The sequence below is a fragment of the Larus michahellis genome, chromosome 3 (genome assembly GCF_964199755.1).
Source record: "Larus michahellis chromosome 3, bLarMic1.1, whole genome shotgun sequence".
In the NCBI taxonomy this organism is placed as follows: domain Eukaryota; kingdom Metazoa; phylum Chordata; class Aves; order Charadriiformes; family Laridae; genus Larus; species Larus michahellis.
In genome coordinates this window covers 61,845,417-61,861,111 of record NC_133898.1, presented here as the reverse complement: position 1 = coordinate 61,861,111, position 15,695 = coordinate 61,845,417, and the positions used below count along the sequence as shown (strand labels likewise).

The following is a 15,695-nucleotide window of genomic DNA, read 5'->3' as shown; positions in this document are numbered from 1 at the left end:
TACATTTTCAGAAGGCTTCTTCATCTTCTGCTCCAGCAGAACATGCCTGTTCAGACCAACCTAAACCAAACCTTGTGCATTGTAGCACTGTGTTCTGCTGCTGTAAGCTGTGCTCTATTCAACATTCAAATGGATGCTACAGAGTCAGTCCAGCACCCTATACCACGGCATGTTTAAAGCCAGGACAGTACTTACGCATTTTAATGGTCTTTTTTTGTTTTGTTTTTTCTCCTGAATGATAGGAGAAAATGAGGAAAGTGGAAGATATTGTGAAGGATCATTTGCTATACCTTGATGCTGTGCATGAATTCACAGACTGGCTCCATTCCGCAAAGGAAGAGCTGCATCGCTGGTCAGATACATCTGGAGATACACCAACCATACAGAAAAAGCTGGCCAAAATCGATGTAAGATAACTTAGCTTTCATGATTTCATCTGCAAAACAGACCCTATGCTCTAAAATAGTCCAGAGCAAAAAATTTGTGGGATCTTGCTCTTTGTGTACCTGAAACGGTGATTACATTTCAGCGAGCTGAAAGCAGGCTTTCTAAGCTATGTTTTGTTTTCTCCTCCCTTCCCGTATTAAACCTATGGAGTAAAAGTACAATCAGACCTGAGTTAGTCACAGCCCACATGGAAACAATTTGCAAGAGCGGAAACCCAGTGGCATCACAGAAGAATGTGGCTTAGCTGATTAATGAATCCCACTCTGCCCTCACCCCCTAATGTGCTTTCTCCACGAGCAGAGTTGTCTGAATCAAAGTCAGAAACAACCTTTCCTATTTGCATGAATTCATAAAGCAGTGCAAGGATTGTTCTCCCCAAACACGGTAGAACTGTATGGGTTGCCACCCTGTGAATACCCTCCTCCTTACCCCACCATCCATTCCTAGGCATCTGAGTGCCTAAGCAAGTTACATATTCCTGAATGCAACATTAAAGCAAACTGCATGTTTTGCTTATGTTTGCGTTCAGATACTCCTGCTAGCAACATTGTAGTCTGCTCCTAAACATGAGCCAGCGGGACAGTGACCAGACTGCGTAGATGAAGATTCAGATTACAGATTTGTTGTACGTTCTTGGATAGTTTTCAGTCTCCATTGGGTTCCAACTCCCTGTATATAAAACGGGGAAGGGAGGATATAGTAGTTTCTAGCTCCTAAGACTAACAAGAGAATAAATAACATTACTCTGGCATGCAGTGTTTGGGATGATATTTATATTCTCCAGCTTCTTAAACTGAAAACTCCCAAAATTCCCTTGTAGCATGTGTAAGATTGAAATAGGACACTGTAGAAAGAATTCACTTCTGTGGGGAGGAAAAAAAAAAAAAGAAAGGCAAAAAAAGACATGTGCAACCAATTACGGCACATTGCAGATCATGGGTAGGCTGTAAAATGCTTTTTCTGAGCAGCGCAGTTGTGTTTTTAAAACTGTGATGAGCAGCTCCATACCAGTGTTTCTTACGTAAAAGATCACAACAAAGTTATTGTTTTCCGCATCTTAACCTAAACCATATTGCAGCGTCTGTAAAAAGCAGTTCTCTCTCCCCTAAGCTTCTGGAAGCGTCAGAACCGCTGTTTAATGGATGCGAAGCCCGCACGCTGCCTTGACCGAGCGTTCCTTTTCCCCGCTCCCGCGGCAGCCGCCGCCAAACCACCGCCGCCGCCGCCGCGGGACCCGCGCTGCCCCCCGCTCAGGCGGAACCCCCTTCCCGCTCCCTCCCGGTGGCGGCGGCTCCGCGGGTTACCATGGCGATGTCGCCTTTGCAGGAGCTGGTGGAGTCCCGGCAGATCGGGGCGGGCCGGCTGGGCCGAGTGGAGACGCTGGCTCCCGGCGCGGAGCGCGGCACGGCCGCCGGCGGCTGCCAGCTGCTGGCCGCCGAGATGCGGGCCCTGCAGTCGGACTGGAAGCAGTGGGAAGAGAGCGCCTTCCGGAGCCAGAGCAGCCTGCGGGACGTGCTGAGCCAGATGGCCCTGTCGGAGCAGGAGTTCGCGGCGCAGGTCGCCCAGCTGGAGGAGGCCGCGCAGCGGCTCGGGGGGCTGCTGGCCGCCTGGTCGCAGAGCCTGGTCCCCCTCGACAGCCGGCTCACCGACGCCGAGGTCGTGGAAAGCTGGCGCAAGGAGAAAGTAAGGATGCATCTCTTTCCCTAGCAGTTGTTCGATTGTAAATGTACGGGTGCCGTGGGCAGAAAACTTCCGCTAAGTGGGACTACTGAGTAGAAAATAATAAAACGTATTTGTGAAAAATATTTCCTTGAAATCCCAACTTTCCAAACTTTTTTTTTTTTGCAACTGTAAGCGTAGCACAGAAGACGTTTCTCTCCTTGGCCTCTGCTGTACAAGGCGTAGTAAATGCTGCCTGGATCCTAGATGTTAAAAACAGATCTTGCCTCTGAGAAAGTGAAGGAGCTAGCACACCACCTCTCAACTTCTCTTCCAAGTTGCTCAGCGTTCCAAGCCAGAGTAGCACTTGATCGGGGAAATGTGAAGCATTTCCTAAAAACCAAGTAGCAGCTGGAGCCATTTCTTACATATAATTCGTCAAGACTGTATTGAGCTTATACTTTCCATTTCTTGAAATAACCTTCGCATTATGCACGTTGAGATCTTGTCTGATATTTTAAAAAGTTATATTACAAACCAGTATCCTTGCTAATTGCTTTCTTATGGAATGCAGTGGGATTTAGAGAAATATTGGTTTTGTTCCTGATTGTCTTCCAGCAAAAAAAATCCACGTGTATGTATCACACGCACACACATTATATATAAACATATATATATATTCATAACAATCAAGATACATGTTTGTATGTATCTGGACTACTGTGAATCAGAGGTGTTGAGAAAAGCTGGAGAGTATTTCCTTTTCAGGTCAGTGTTGCAATACAGCAGTTTCAGTAAGGGAACAGAGGTGTGTGATGCCTGCTTTCTGACCCCTAGGCCCAAGAAATATTCAAAAAAACCCAGAACACCTTCTCTTTGAACTGAGATTATAAATCTCCTCCTCCACTGTCTGTGCCAAGTTATTTCTGTGGCTTTCCCTTTCACAGAATTCCCTGACACAGATTTATGAAAACTGCTTGCTTGAGTGCCAGTATGTATCTGTAGGAGTAACAAAGCTGACAATACATTGGAGCAAATAATGGTACAAATATGCAAAGTCTTCCATGTTTATATGTTTTTAAAAAGGAAAGGAAGACATCAATTTACAGCAACAATTACCAGACATTTTTTATTTTATAAATGGAGAAGTACTAAATTCAAAGGATATTGCTTTTATTAGTAGTATATATACTGTGTAAGTACTGTAGCTCTATGTAACAACACTTTATTTAGATTAGACAGTTGTAAACTTTGGCTAATGAGGAGAATGCAGAGGAATCTCAAGATTTACTATGCACAGCCCTACTATGTAATTTTATTTATAGTTAGAGGAAATGTGACAGTAATCCTTCCATTTCTGAACCCCAGGGATAGGCCCTATTGTAAACGTAAAATAGCACTGCAGATTTCCATTTCCATTGTCTCACAGTGATTCTGTTGCCATGTAAGCCAAGGCCACAAATTAAAAATGCATTTCCTGCTTCTCATAATTAGCAAGCTCATTGTGTTATTCTGTTATTCTCAAGATCGGTTCCTTTAGGTATGCTCAACATCAGAGCAACAGAACTTGCACTGGGAATTCAGCAAATTATTTTGGATATTGTCAGATTCAAAATCAAATCTAGGTGGCTGCAACAGTGCTATCAGTGTTTCTGTATGGAAAAATGCGACAGTTAAGTGTACTCTGTTTTGCAAGTTAATGTTCCTGTTTGTTAATAGGTTATGCCTAAGGCTGTATGTCATCAGAATAATCTTTTAGTAGTTATTGAGGTAGGTTATTTGAAATTGAAAAATTTCATTGAAAACAGGCATTTCTAACCCTGTGCTACTCTTAGGACATGTTTTCTTTATTAAAAAAAAAAAAAAAGCTGTTAGTATTTCATTATGGTGATTCCTGCCTTATACAATTTGTGACATCCTGTGTTTAAGCAACAGCCATTGTGTTGTTACTCCTAATGCTTTCAAAAGTAGTCTTGTGTGTAGTTTAACATAAAGTAAGATAAACAAAAAGTAGTTAGTTTACATTTTTTTCTAAGTGTCATTGCTATTACATAATTACTTAATTCAAATGCTACTTTATATGGTATCATAGCAAACTGGCAGTGTGACTATTTCAAGTATCTTTTAATGATGGTTGAACAGATTTTTGGTGTACGAGTGTGTCAGAGCAGATAAAGTCCATAATACAAACACGACTAATGTAAATCAGAGGAGTCCTGAAAATCTGCTGTAGCAAAATATTTTTTCATACTCACAAGAACACATGGAAGTTTGTACACATAATGCGTCTGAATTGTTTCTAGACTTAATTTTACAGGGCTTCACTGTGATCTATAAATGCAAACAGATCTCAATAATGTTAATATAATCAAGCTGTGATTACGGGCTAAATCACTGTTATTCATAGCCAACACATGCTCATAGTTCTATTTTTCTTAGAATGGATCACTGTGGTTTTTCTTCCTGGCAGTTCAGGTACTACAAAGAAGCAATATTTATTTATTTATTACTTGCTAAAAATGCATGATATAGATCTTAAAAAATTGATTTCACAGTTCTGCAGAATTTTTCAGGAAAAGGGATATGAAGGAATCACAAAGTTGCTTGTGGGCAGCAGACACATGAGCTGAATGCCTGGCTTCTGTCCAGTTGCTGTTCTTACTAAGTCTGTTGATTGGGTTAGACCCCTGCTAATATTTCTTTTTACTTTTGATTTACATAGAGAGGTATCTGTTTATTGCAGAGTTAGTTAATCCTTTACAGTGAAAAATCTACTCAGTGCGCATTTTTATTTCCATCATGTGGATTGTGATATTTTGAAAACCTTCTGCATATATTTTCATTTATGTCATTTGTACCTTCCCTGAACGTTCAATTTTGTGTAGATAAATTATTACAGACAGTTTACTGTGAATATTTTCAATCATCCTTTTTTATGTATATTCAGAAACAAGATTTGGGGACTTCCTTGTCTCACTTCCATGTCCCTGTTCAAATCTGTATTCCCTTTCATATGATGTGTTTCTTAAGTTTATATTGTAGATTTCTTCCAGATTGGCACTTAGATTTAGCCAGACCAATCATAAACACTCTGGCCTGCCTGTGCTGCAGAACCTCTGCCGTGGTGAATGTAACTAGTTAGAAGATTGTCTTTTCTCCCTGGTAGTTTAAGAGGAATGCCTGAAGAATTTAGTTTCTAGTGGGACAAGGAGCCAAGTCTGCAGTGCTCATTATGCTGGAGGAGCTGGCGGGATTCTGCAGTGGAGATGCTGCGGACGTCAACAAGGACTGTTTTTCTTGGAGTGGTTATCACACCTCTCCCAGTGACGTAAGCTAAACCAACAAAAGCATTTTTTTTTGTTGGCTTAGCTGTCTCCAAAGCAAGAGCCTTTCCAGTGCAGCAATGACAAGCAGTAACCCACTTACTCTCACAGGATGGTGAGCAGCTGTACTTTTACATTATGAAGCCCTCTGTGAAAGAGTTGGAGCTGTTAAAAGCTTTGTGTGTAAACTAGTTTTTTGGATACAGCCCAAAACAGTTTTTATTGAACGTGCTAAACTCAAGCCAACAGGCTAAGTGTATTTATATAAACATATATTATTGGCTATTCCCTAAATGTATGTACCTTTATATGCATACAGCTAACTGACAATACTGTAGCTCATTTATTAAAATGAAATTTATGTCTTAAACTGTTCTTTGAGAACATTTTGAGCTAAGAAAATTGAGGCTTCCAGAAATTGGTCTCCAGAAGCTCATAATTTTAAATAAACTTCTGTAGGTTTGCCTGCAAAAATACTCTTGGACACGAATGTGCAAAGATCATAAATGAATTTGATTTTAAATTCTGATAATTTTTGATTCAAAAGATTATTTTTTTTTTTTATTTACTCACCAAAATTGTTCATTTGTTTTCTTTTAACAGGAAACATTGGATGCTTTGGTAAAGTCTGAACATATGACAGATGAGATCAAAACTCAGTTAAATGATCTTTGTAGATTTTCCAGAGATTTGAGTACTCATTCTTCAAAAGTTTCAGGGTTGATTAAGGAGTATAACAGGTACACATTTGTCTTGTTTATAGTTAATCAGTCCCGGGTGGGGGGGAAGGGGCGTGGGCGTGAGCTGTCTTTTAGGGAACCATTAATTGGACTTTTTGAATCAGAAAACAGAAGTATACAGTGATTAGAATCACTATTTTGATTTCAATAGAGGTTTTAAAAAGTAGCACTTTGTTTTTTGGGTTTTTTTTTTTCTAAAAGCCAGGTTATGCCACTAAACTCAGCTGAAACTAATATATATCCACACCTGACCTATCACAGGAGGAATCCTTGTAAAAAACTGTGAGGTAGCACTATGGCTTATTTGTCTGATGGAGGAGCAAGCTATACCAGCTATTTAAGATCTTTTTCTTAATTTTATCCTTCAGTTTACTTTTCTCTGACTAGCTGGTTCCCTTGCTTTCTCTCAGGTCGATCTAACTGATTTACTTGGGAGTATGACACCTGCATTTCAGACACAAGATACTGTTGTCTCTTGCAGGAGGTTATAGCTTTTGGCTTCTGTAGCTGCAGAAGAAGGGTGTGATGACCCAGATTGATCACTTGTAATGTTACAAACTTAACAGAGCCACAGAAGTTAGAATTATAATCATTGTAGTTCCGTGTCCTGCCCCAAGAGAGAGAAAGGGGCTTGCAGAAACTGTTCGTGCTTAGGTGCGCTTAGTCACTTTCTGGAAAGACTTATACCTGTCATATCTGTGACAGTTATGTCCCGCTTCGCTTCTAAGGAACTGAAAGCTTCTAATGGATTTCCTGGTGCCTCAGTTAAGTGCTTAAATTTGGTAGGAGGAATCCAGGTTAACCTACCCTTACCATTGTATTTCGGAGAACTACGTTAATAGCATTGTCACCTAACAGAGTCCTGCCTTTCCTCCCTCCCTCCCTCTGTTCTGCTTCCCTGATGTGATAAATCCAGCCTCTGCCTGCAAGCTTCAAAAGGATGTCAAAGCAAAGAGCAGATCTTGCAGCAAAGATTCCGGACGGCTTTCAGGGACTTCCAGCAGTGGCTGGTCAATGCAAAAGTCACCACAGCCAAATGCTTTGATGTGCCTCAAAATATAAGCGAAGCTTCAGCAAGTCTGCAGAAAATACAGGTAATTAGAGCAGTAAAATATTAGTCTAAGGGAGAACAAATCAGTTTCATATAAAGCTCAGATTGAATTGTTTGGTTAATTACTATTTTTTTGTTAATGTTATTATTGTCAACACTAAAGGTGACTAATTGCAAGGAAATAAACACTTTTTTTTTTCTTTTTTTAATCTAGTTTGTTGAGTTTAATTGTTGAGCTACAGTTTCTATGTAGTCATTGTCTCTCATAGTAGTTTTCCTTGTTTGTTTCTTTTTTAAAGTAGAAAAAATATGGGGTTTTTATATACTTATAGTAGGACAGTAAACTCTGTAAAATCAGAATGGTATCAGAATCAGGACTTGGTAGCTGGAATTATTTCAAAGTTATGTAAATATTTTTCCTCGTATGTGAAAGTAGAGCCCTTAGGGCAACAATAGAGTATGTAGGCAGTGCGAGCAGGCATTTAAAAAGTATATTTTTCATGTAAAGCCCCAACAACTCTGTGGAAAGGAATGCCAATTAAAAGTTTATTTTAATGAAGCAAGTGAAAGAAATACTTTTATGAATAGAATACCATTATAATTTTAACTGAAAGTAGCAAAATGAGAATTACATAATGAGACTGTTAAACCTGCATTTAGATATTATAACAGAAGAAATTCGTATCAGTTTCTCAGAAAATGACAAAACCCAAATCACTTCCTCCTCCTTTTAGTAAATTCACATTTCCTTGTTTAAATGGTTTACTGAAAAGTGTAAACAATACTGTATTAATATATCAAATATTTGACTACCCCAAAATGAAGATATGGTAAGATGAAATATTAGGGGAAAAAATCCTATTAGTTTTTGACATTAAATAGAAGAGGTTTAGCAAGGTTAGTTTTTTTTTCAACAGTGGTAAGATATTTTTTTTCTTTATCACTGGAGCCCCTTCACAGCATAAGACCTTACTTTGTTCTCTTCTTCCCTGAAAGCTGCTTTAGATGAAATAAACTTTTTTGCCATGCAGTGAATGCTTTAGGACTTCTAGAGATGTCTTGGTAACCTGTATAATCTTAAATTATTTGGTTTTAAAGGTTAATGTTTTATCTGTTAGCACACTTGACATCATTAAGTCACAAGGCAATTATATCTTTGATTTTAATACAGCCGGAACTTGAACCAGGTATCTTAAAGCTAACATACCCTTTGCATTCTCTACTAAGACATCTAGTGTAACACAGAATCAGAACCTGACTTACCAATTTTTGTATTAAGTCTTTTACTTCTGAATGTGGATGTAATCTTAGGATTACATGCTGTGAGTATTACATAACCTACACCTATGCTATGAGGACAGGCTGAGAGAGTTGGGGTTGTTCAGCCTGGAGAAGAGAAGGCTCCAGGGAGACCTTATAGCAGCCTTCCAGTACCTAAAGGGGGCCTACAGGAAAGACAGGGAGAGGGACTCTTTATCAGGGAGCATAGTGATAAGATTGAGGGGTAGTGGTTTTAAATTGAAAGAGGGGAGATTTAGATTGGATATCAGGAAGAAATTCTTTACTGTGAGGGTGGTGAGGCACTGGAACAGGTTGCCCGGAGGAGCTGTGGATTCCCCATCCTTGGAGGTGTTCAAGGCCAGGCTGGTGAGGCTTTGAGCAGCCTGGTCTAGTGGGAGGTGTCCCTGCCCATGGCAGGGGGGTTGGAACAGGGTGATCTTTAAGGTCCCTTCTAACCTGAACCATTCTATGATTCTGGATATAAAACTATTTGTGTATTACATAATCATGATAGTAATAGTTTAAAATATTGGCATTTGAAATTAGTTATTTAAGACTGCTAAATTCCTTTGAGTCCTAAATGGTCACAAAGTCTTTTAATAATTACAAGTTACAAGAACATTATCCAAGTACATTGGAATTTAAAATTAATCTGTCTGTTTCCTTACATTTCTGTATAATTCTTGCACATGCATCTTTCCACACACCTCTTGCACACTGGCATTGTGCAAGATTTCTGTGAAGAAAAATACTTTCAAATAGCAAAGGAAAATTAAGGATGCAGAGGAATAAATCACACAGCTTAGACATTGCTCAGGGTCTAAGCATCACCCCAGTGTCCTAATTCTTGTTGGAAGTCCAGTGTGGCTGTCACCTGCGGGCAAGGCTTCAGTCCTGTGTGTGCCTCAGAGTTGGCCCCAGCTCCTGCTGTTACTTGTGTCAGGATACTGGTTCCCTGAAACGAAACTGGAGATTTAAAGTATAATACCCAACTAAATGACCAGTAATTGTCTCATGAAATGCAGAATATACAGGTAATCCTAGAGTCTTAATATATATGTTATTTAGACGTGTGGCATTTCTGGATTAAGTAGCTGTTGTCCTTAAATCCCATAAATATGAACAATGTTAAAATGGAATGTACCAGAAGATGAGCTAGCATGTTAACAAGCAGAAAAAATAAACTCTTGTCCCTATTAAATTTTCTGGGAGCTTGCCATTGACCTTTACTGGGACCCAAAGTTCACCAATTAGCTTCTTTTATTACTATTTTTAGGAATTCTTATCGGAAAGTGAGACTGGGCAACAAAAACTAAACCTGGTAGCATCCAAAGGAGAACTGCTATGCTCTGTTTTACCAAAGGAAAAGGCTAAAGTTATCCAGGACAAATCCTCTACCGCTAAAGAAGATTGGAAAAGTTTTATCACCACCCTCCACCGGAAGGAATCTGCATTGGAGGTATTGAACCCAACACAGTGGGGAAAGATTGGATCTAAATTTCCTCTTTGCTTTTTGTTTCAAACAGCACAGTTTAGATTTCGTATATAGCTGTAAGTGTTGATGATATGACAGGACTAATAAATAGTTTTCAAGAAGTCTAATTCTTCTGCTTACATTTTACTTTTGTTTTCTTATGTGGGGTGTTTCATGCAGAAGAGTGTTGAGTGCAGAATAACTGAAGGTAGCAAAGACAGCAGTTGCTCAAATTCATCTCAAATTCATTAACATGAGGCTCATCAAATGTACTGGATTACTAAAACACAATTTCTTTTTTTAAGGACTGTTATAGCACAGATTTCTGACACTGTCGCTCATTTAACAGTCCCAGTACGGTGGGTAAATGTTGTCTCTCTTTTTGCAAACTGGTGAAATGCAATGATTTATTTAAGCAACCTTTTAAATAGACCCCGGTGCCTTTCTCTGTTCAGAACTCACAATTCAACCAGCACAGAAGGTGAATATCTTAAAAACATAATCTCTTTTAAGGTCATGGGTTTTAAGGTCAAAAGGTCTTAGCTGGAATTCCCTGCACAGCATAGGAGAAATAAAGTTCCTATGCATTCCCGTTTCAAACCAATGCTGCCTAGCCAGCGGAGAAAAAGTTTAAATATATTTATTACATTGTGTAGGAAAGCCTTTAAAAAAAAAATATTTCAGGTGGCAAGGACTCACCTTTCTTCATCTCAGGGTTGCCATGGAAAGATGTCCTTAGAGGTTAATGTTTTTGAGCCAAGCATTTTTCTGTCTCATAGGCTCAGTTTTTCATTCTGGTGTTTAATTTAAGTGATAAGGCTACAGCTAAAAAGAAAACTAAATCGGTCTGGGGGAAAAAAAAAATTAAGAATAACTAGGGCACAGGAGCTATGCTGTTTCTAATCCATATGAATTATTTCAGATGCTGTTTTTTTTTTTTAATAATGCAGAATAAGTATACAACAAAAATATGCAGGCACTGAGGGAATGCCTACATATGCCTTTACACGCACATTTTTATAACCAAAATTTTACACTGAAACAGAATATAATCAGAAATGATCACCAGAATTGGGTTGAACTTAGTCATACATCACCTAGAAACAGCGGCATTTAAGGAGGGGTCAGTGTGAATGACTGCGGTCAGATGTTAGGTAACTTGTATCCCAAATTAGCCTTTCTACAGTGTGCCTTAGCTTTGTGAGTTAGACTTACATTAAGCCAAAGCTCGTAAGATCTGTAAAGCTTTCAGTTCAGAGGAAGTTTGCTTCTGCCTCCCCTCAACTGGGTAGACGTATCCTACACTGTTGCCTCTGTTTTGCCTCTTAAAGAGGTGCTCTCTCAGACTTTTCTTTTAGTGGTCTGTTTGTGAGATGGGAAAGAGCAGAGCAGGTGGGGTTGATTTTGAAGAGTTGTGTAGTGCTTGGCTGCAATTATGTATCCTTCTTGTGTGCTTGATCTGTGTGTTGCGCATTACAGTTATGCCCAGTGCAATGGGACGGTTGATAAAATTGCGTATGTCTTCCCAGAACTTAAAGATCCAGATGAAAGACTTTGAAGCAACGGCCGAGCCTCTGCAGGAGTGGCTGACCACAACTGAGAGGGCAGTACAAGGAAGCAGCAGTCGGCTCCATGATCTTCCTTCCAAGAGGAGAGAACAGCAAAAGTTGCAGGTGACTTCTTATAAGCCTTTTTAACACAGACAGACTTTCCTGTCCCATCCTCTTGGCCTCATTGATTTCTTACAAAAGCTTGATCATTCCAGCATCCTGACCTCTAAATAAGATGAGAACTGGTTTCAAGGATCACTGTTGATGATCCTGTTCCATCAGGTTCTGCATTTCCACATTTCTTATGACATTCTGCTTCACTGCCATAGCTGTATGGTGTGCCTGTCTCAGCAAGCTTGCCATATGTCACTTCTGTTTTCATGGGGCCTTCATGCTTCTCTCTTTCCTCCTTTCTTGCACCCAGTCTTACTATTAATGTGCTTGTGCTTTACAGTCTGTCCTTGAGGAAATAAGCTGCCACGAGCATCAGCTCAACAGGCTAAAAGAGAAAGCTCAGCAGCTGTGGGAAGAGCAAGCTGTCAGCAAAAGCTTTATGCGCAGAGTGTCTCAGTTGTCCTCTCAATATCTTACTCTAAGCAATCTGACAAAGGTAATGCACTCAGTGTATGTGCTTTTAAGCAGCTCATTTGATGTATGTGGGGAAAGAGACTGAAACGTGAAGCGCTGCAGTTGTCTTGCTTGTCTGCTCTGTAGTATGTCTCAGCTATCTTGTCTTCCACACTGGCTTTAGAGAGTGGGAAGCTGACATGGACTGTCAACAAAATGGAATTGTGATTTTTTTTTTTTTTTTTTTTCTTAAACGTGTTTTGATTAAAAATTAAACCCCGTCTGATTATACAATAATTATGCAGATTAATTATAATAGTTATACAACAATCAAGTTTGATTTTCATTATTTCAAGTACTGAAGACATTTATTTTTGTAATAAGTGGCACCTGAAAAAAGTATTTTTTCCAAAGTTAGGGGAGTTATTTTTGTTAGAAAATACAGAAAAGTTATTACTTCATTGCATCCTATGATGATGATTTATTATTTGTATTGTCAGCATTGCTTCATCTAAAACTAATAGATTGGTCTTCTGAAAAAAATTGCCTCTTAGGCTGCTTTTGAAAGTTCAAGAGGAGGCATAGGCCAAACTCTAAAGCATCAAGCTGAGAACTGAGAGTTTAACCTAACTCTCTTTTACAGGGTGGTGCTTGACTCACTTCACCATTTAATAGTTCTACTGTCTCTATTGTGTAAACAGTTAAGAAGGTATTCATATTAGGACTGTTATTTTTCACAACGTTCCAGTCATGAAGGAGGCTTGATACTGAATTAGGCTTATAGTTACTAGAGTAATGAGAATGATTAAGAATTTAGGAAGTGTGTTATAGAATAACAATTTAATTCAGACAGTATTTATGTTTGGGCAATTGCTAGTTTGTTAATTTCTACTTTTTCTGTGGAAATAAAAGTTATAAAGCATATCTAGAGCTGTTTGGCTTACTGAAAATGAGCGTATACATGGCTATAATAAATTTTCATGGCTGCAAAAAGAGAAAGGGAAAGAGGCATGAGTTACGAGCATTGGCTTATGTGGACAGAACTTGTAGGAGATGTCAGGATGAGAAGGAATCTGAGGCAGAGGATACATATGATCCAGCCTATGAGAGAAATCCTGGAATTCTTTGGATAGCCATGGACACTTGAGAAAGATGCCTGTCTGTAACTTCCTAAGCCTGTTTCACTAGCTTGACTTTAGTTCTCTGCCACCATGTGAAATACACTCTACTCTGTTCCTGTTCACCTCAGGCCTTTTAGCAATGTAACTTGAGCATCAGCGTCAGTAATTTTTCAGAAGAATGGTTGTACCAATGGGAGTCATTGAGGAAAACAGGTCTTTCTTTTCGAAGTATTAACCAAGTAATGTTGTTACAGTGGCATAGCTTCATAGGCTTAAGTCTGTCTTGTTCATTGGCAGATTTCACAAGTTATCTTCAGCTGCAACACTGAAATGGAGTTTAGGTGTGATTTACCAGATGTTTAAGAAAAAGTGAAACCAGAAAACTCTTATCTGCTTTGGATGAGAGAAGACAATTAGATGAAGCTTTACATTTAGAAAACAGAAAAAAGGCATTTCTGAATTTTTCAGTTGTATATTATGTTTGGCAACTTGTTTGTGTGTGTGTGTATGTATGCAAAATTCATTCCATGCTCAAGTAAGTATACTTGTAATTATCAATGCACGAGGACAATTTCTGACTATAGTTTATGAAACTCCTTCTAAAGTCCCTAAGTAGGTATGGGGAATAAGCAGTCCTTTGAATAGCTCCTGGTGCTAATTGCTGTATGAATTGCAGGAGAAAGTTTCCAGAATGGATAGGGTTGTAGCAGAGCACCAGCAGTTCTCGCACAGTGTCAAGGACCTCCAAGATTGGGTGGCTGATGCAGTTCACATGCTGGATTCCTACTGTCATCCCACTGCAGACAAGAGTGTTCTGGACAGCCGGATGTTAAAGCTAGAGGTATGGAAACAATAGACTCCAAAACCTGCTCTTTTTAGATCTGTAAGAAGATTGCAAATATAGGATACTTTACACTAATTGTTGCATATTAGTGTAGTGACTGTTGTCATTCAGACACTGATTTTTCAATTTACTCAAAAACCCCCTCTTTTTATAGAGGAAAGAGCTCATTATTAGAAGTTTTCTCTAAGAAAGATATAGGGACCTTTAGGACATGAAAAACTGCATACATGCAAATTCTTAAAAAAACTCAAAAGATGTTGGGTGGCTGCTGAAGGTTTAATGAAAGAAGTAGGATATTCATTTCTGTTAGTTTAATATATAATTTCCTAGATCTTACGGGTGATATGAATGTTTCAGAACAGACTTTCCCATAACTGTTTGCTTTAAAAATGGTGACTGCAGTTAAGAAAATAGTATCTATTGATATCACTGCACAAAAGATGTTGAATAGCAGTGCTCAGAAAACAATATTTTTCATATTATTGATGTCTCAAATTTTGAGCCAAAATATGGACAAGTCCTCAAAATTGTAAGGATACATCAAATACCAATTGATTGGGGCAAAATACTAAAAAGATGTTTCACCTTTTGTTTGCTGAGTCCTTCAGGTTTATGCTTTCAGGCTTTTCATGATTTTGTGTGATGTTAGAAGCTGTTAGTTTGCAACTGCACAGCTCCAGGAGCTGAAGTCTCTAAGCTGACGTTGCTGATGATAGTCTACTGAGTTTATGTGTTGGTACCTTTGTGTTGCAAAGAGATCCTGGAGTTGTAGAACTGTATTTCAGCCCTGTAGAAGAGGTTTGTCATCACAACTTTTTTTCTCTATGAATGAATCCTTCTGTTTTACATTTACATGACATTCCCTTTGGAATGTCAGCTTTTCCACCCAACAGTACCTTCTCCAATACACTGTGAGTACCTGCACAAATTCTGTGAAAATTTCCCTGTCACCTAATATTTTTTTTAATGGCCTAGACCTACCCTTTGAAAGTCACGTTTTCCTTGTGAAGCCCGGCTGTGAACTCCACTGTTCCTCTTCCAATTGACTGTTTGTACAAGCTGCTAAATTTGATCAGCTTATTTTCCAGTAAAGCCAGTTTGTATATTCATGCCCAGTAAATGATAAAAGTAGAATAATATCCGCTTGCTTTTTAGGCATTGCTAGCAGTGAAACAAGAAAAAGAAATCCAAATGAAAATGGTTCTGACAAGAGGAGAATCTGTTCTGCAAAATACTTCTCTGGAGGGACTACCAGTGATTGAACGGCAGTTGCAAACCCTGAAGGACAACTGGGCTTCCCTTCTGTCTGCTTGTATCCAGTGCAAGAGGTAAAAAGGGTATGAGGTGCAGAATGATGCTTAGCTGTCAAAATTCTTGAAAAGTTACTTCCCAGCGTTGTATTATTACAAGAGTCAAATTCATATAAAATGACTGCATTTGCCTAACATTGCAGTTCCAGAGGCCTTAAGTGACATGTTCATTTGAAGAAGAAAAAGGGGAGGAAACTGTGACGGATCTAAGCTTTGTTAACGCTTATTGTCAGTATACTCTTAAAAGTGGATTCCATGTTCATAACCTTGATGTAAATTTTACTTTGAGTTGCGCATGATGCCTTGAATTGTTCTCAGAAATGGGAAG

The 15,695-nt window shown here is 39.0% G+C and overlaps 1 protein-coding gene across 14 annotated transcripts in view; it reads left to right on the top strand.

Annotated features, from left to right (window-relative positions):
* Positions 1–15,695, top strand: part of SYNE1 (spectrin repeat containing nuclear envelope protein 1) — a 311,588-nt gene that overhangs the window by 149,445 nt on the left and 146,448 nt on the right. For 13 of the 14 annotated variants that reach the window (XM_074580424.1, XM_074580426.1, XM_074580428.1 and 10 more), the window contains 9 exons: positions 243–407; positions 1,774–2,130; positions 6,033–6,169; positions 7,086–7,263; positions 9,778–9,960; positions 11,505–11,648; positions 11,980–12,135; positions 13,890–14,054; positions 15,213–15,385. In XM_074580424.1, coding sequence (XP_074436525.1) covers positions 243–407; positions 1,774–2,130; positions 6,033–6,169; positions 7,086–7,263; positions 9,778–9,960; positions 11,505–11,648; positions 11,980–12,135; positions 13,890–14,054; positions 15,213–15,385 — 1,658 coding nt within the window. The remainder of the gene's footprint in view (positions 1–242; positions 408–1,773; positions 2,131–6,032; positions 6,170–7,085; positions 7,264–9,777; positions 9,961–11,504; positions 11,649–11,979; positions 12,136–13,889; positions 14,055–15,212; positions 15,386–15,695) is intronic. The other variant, XM_074580430.1, reaches the window with a different exon arrangement.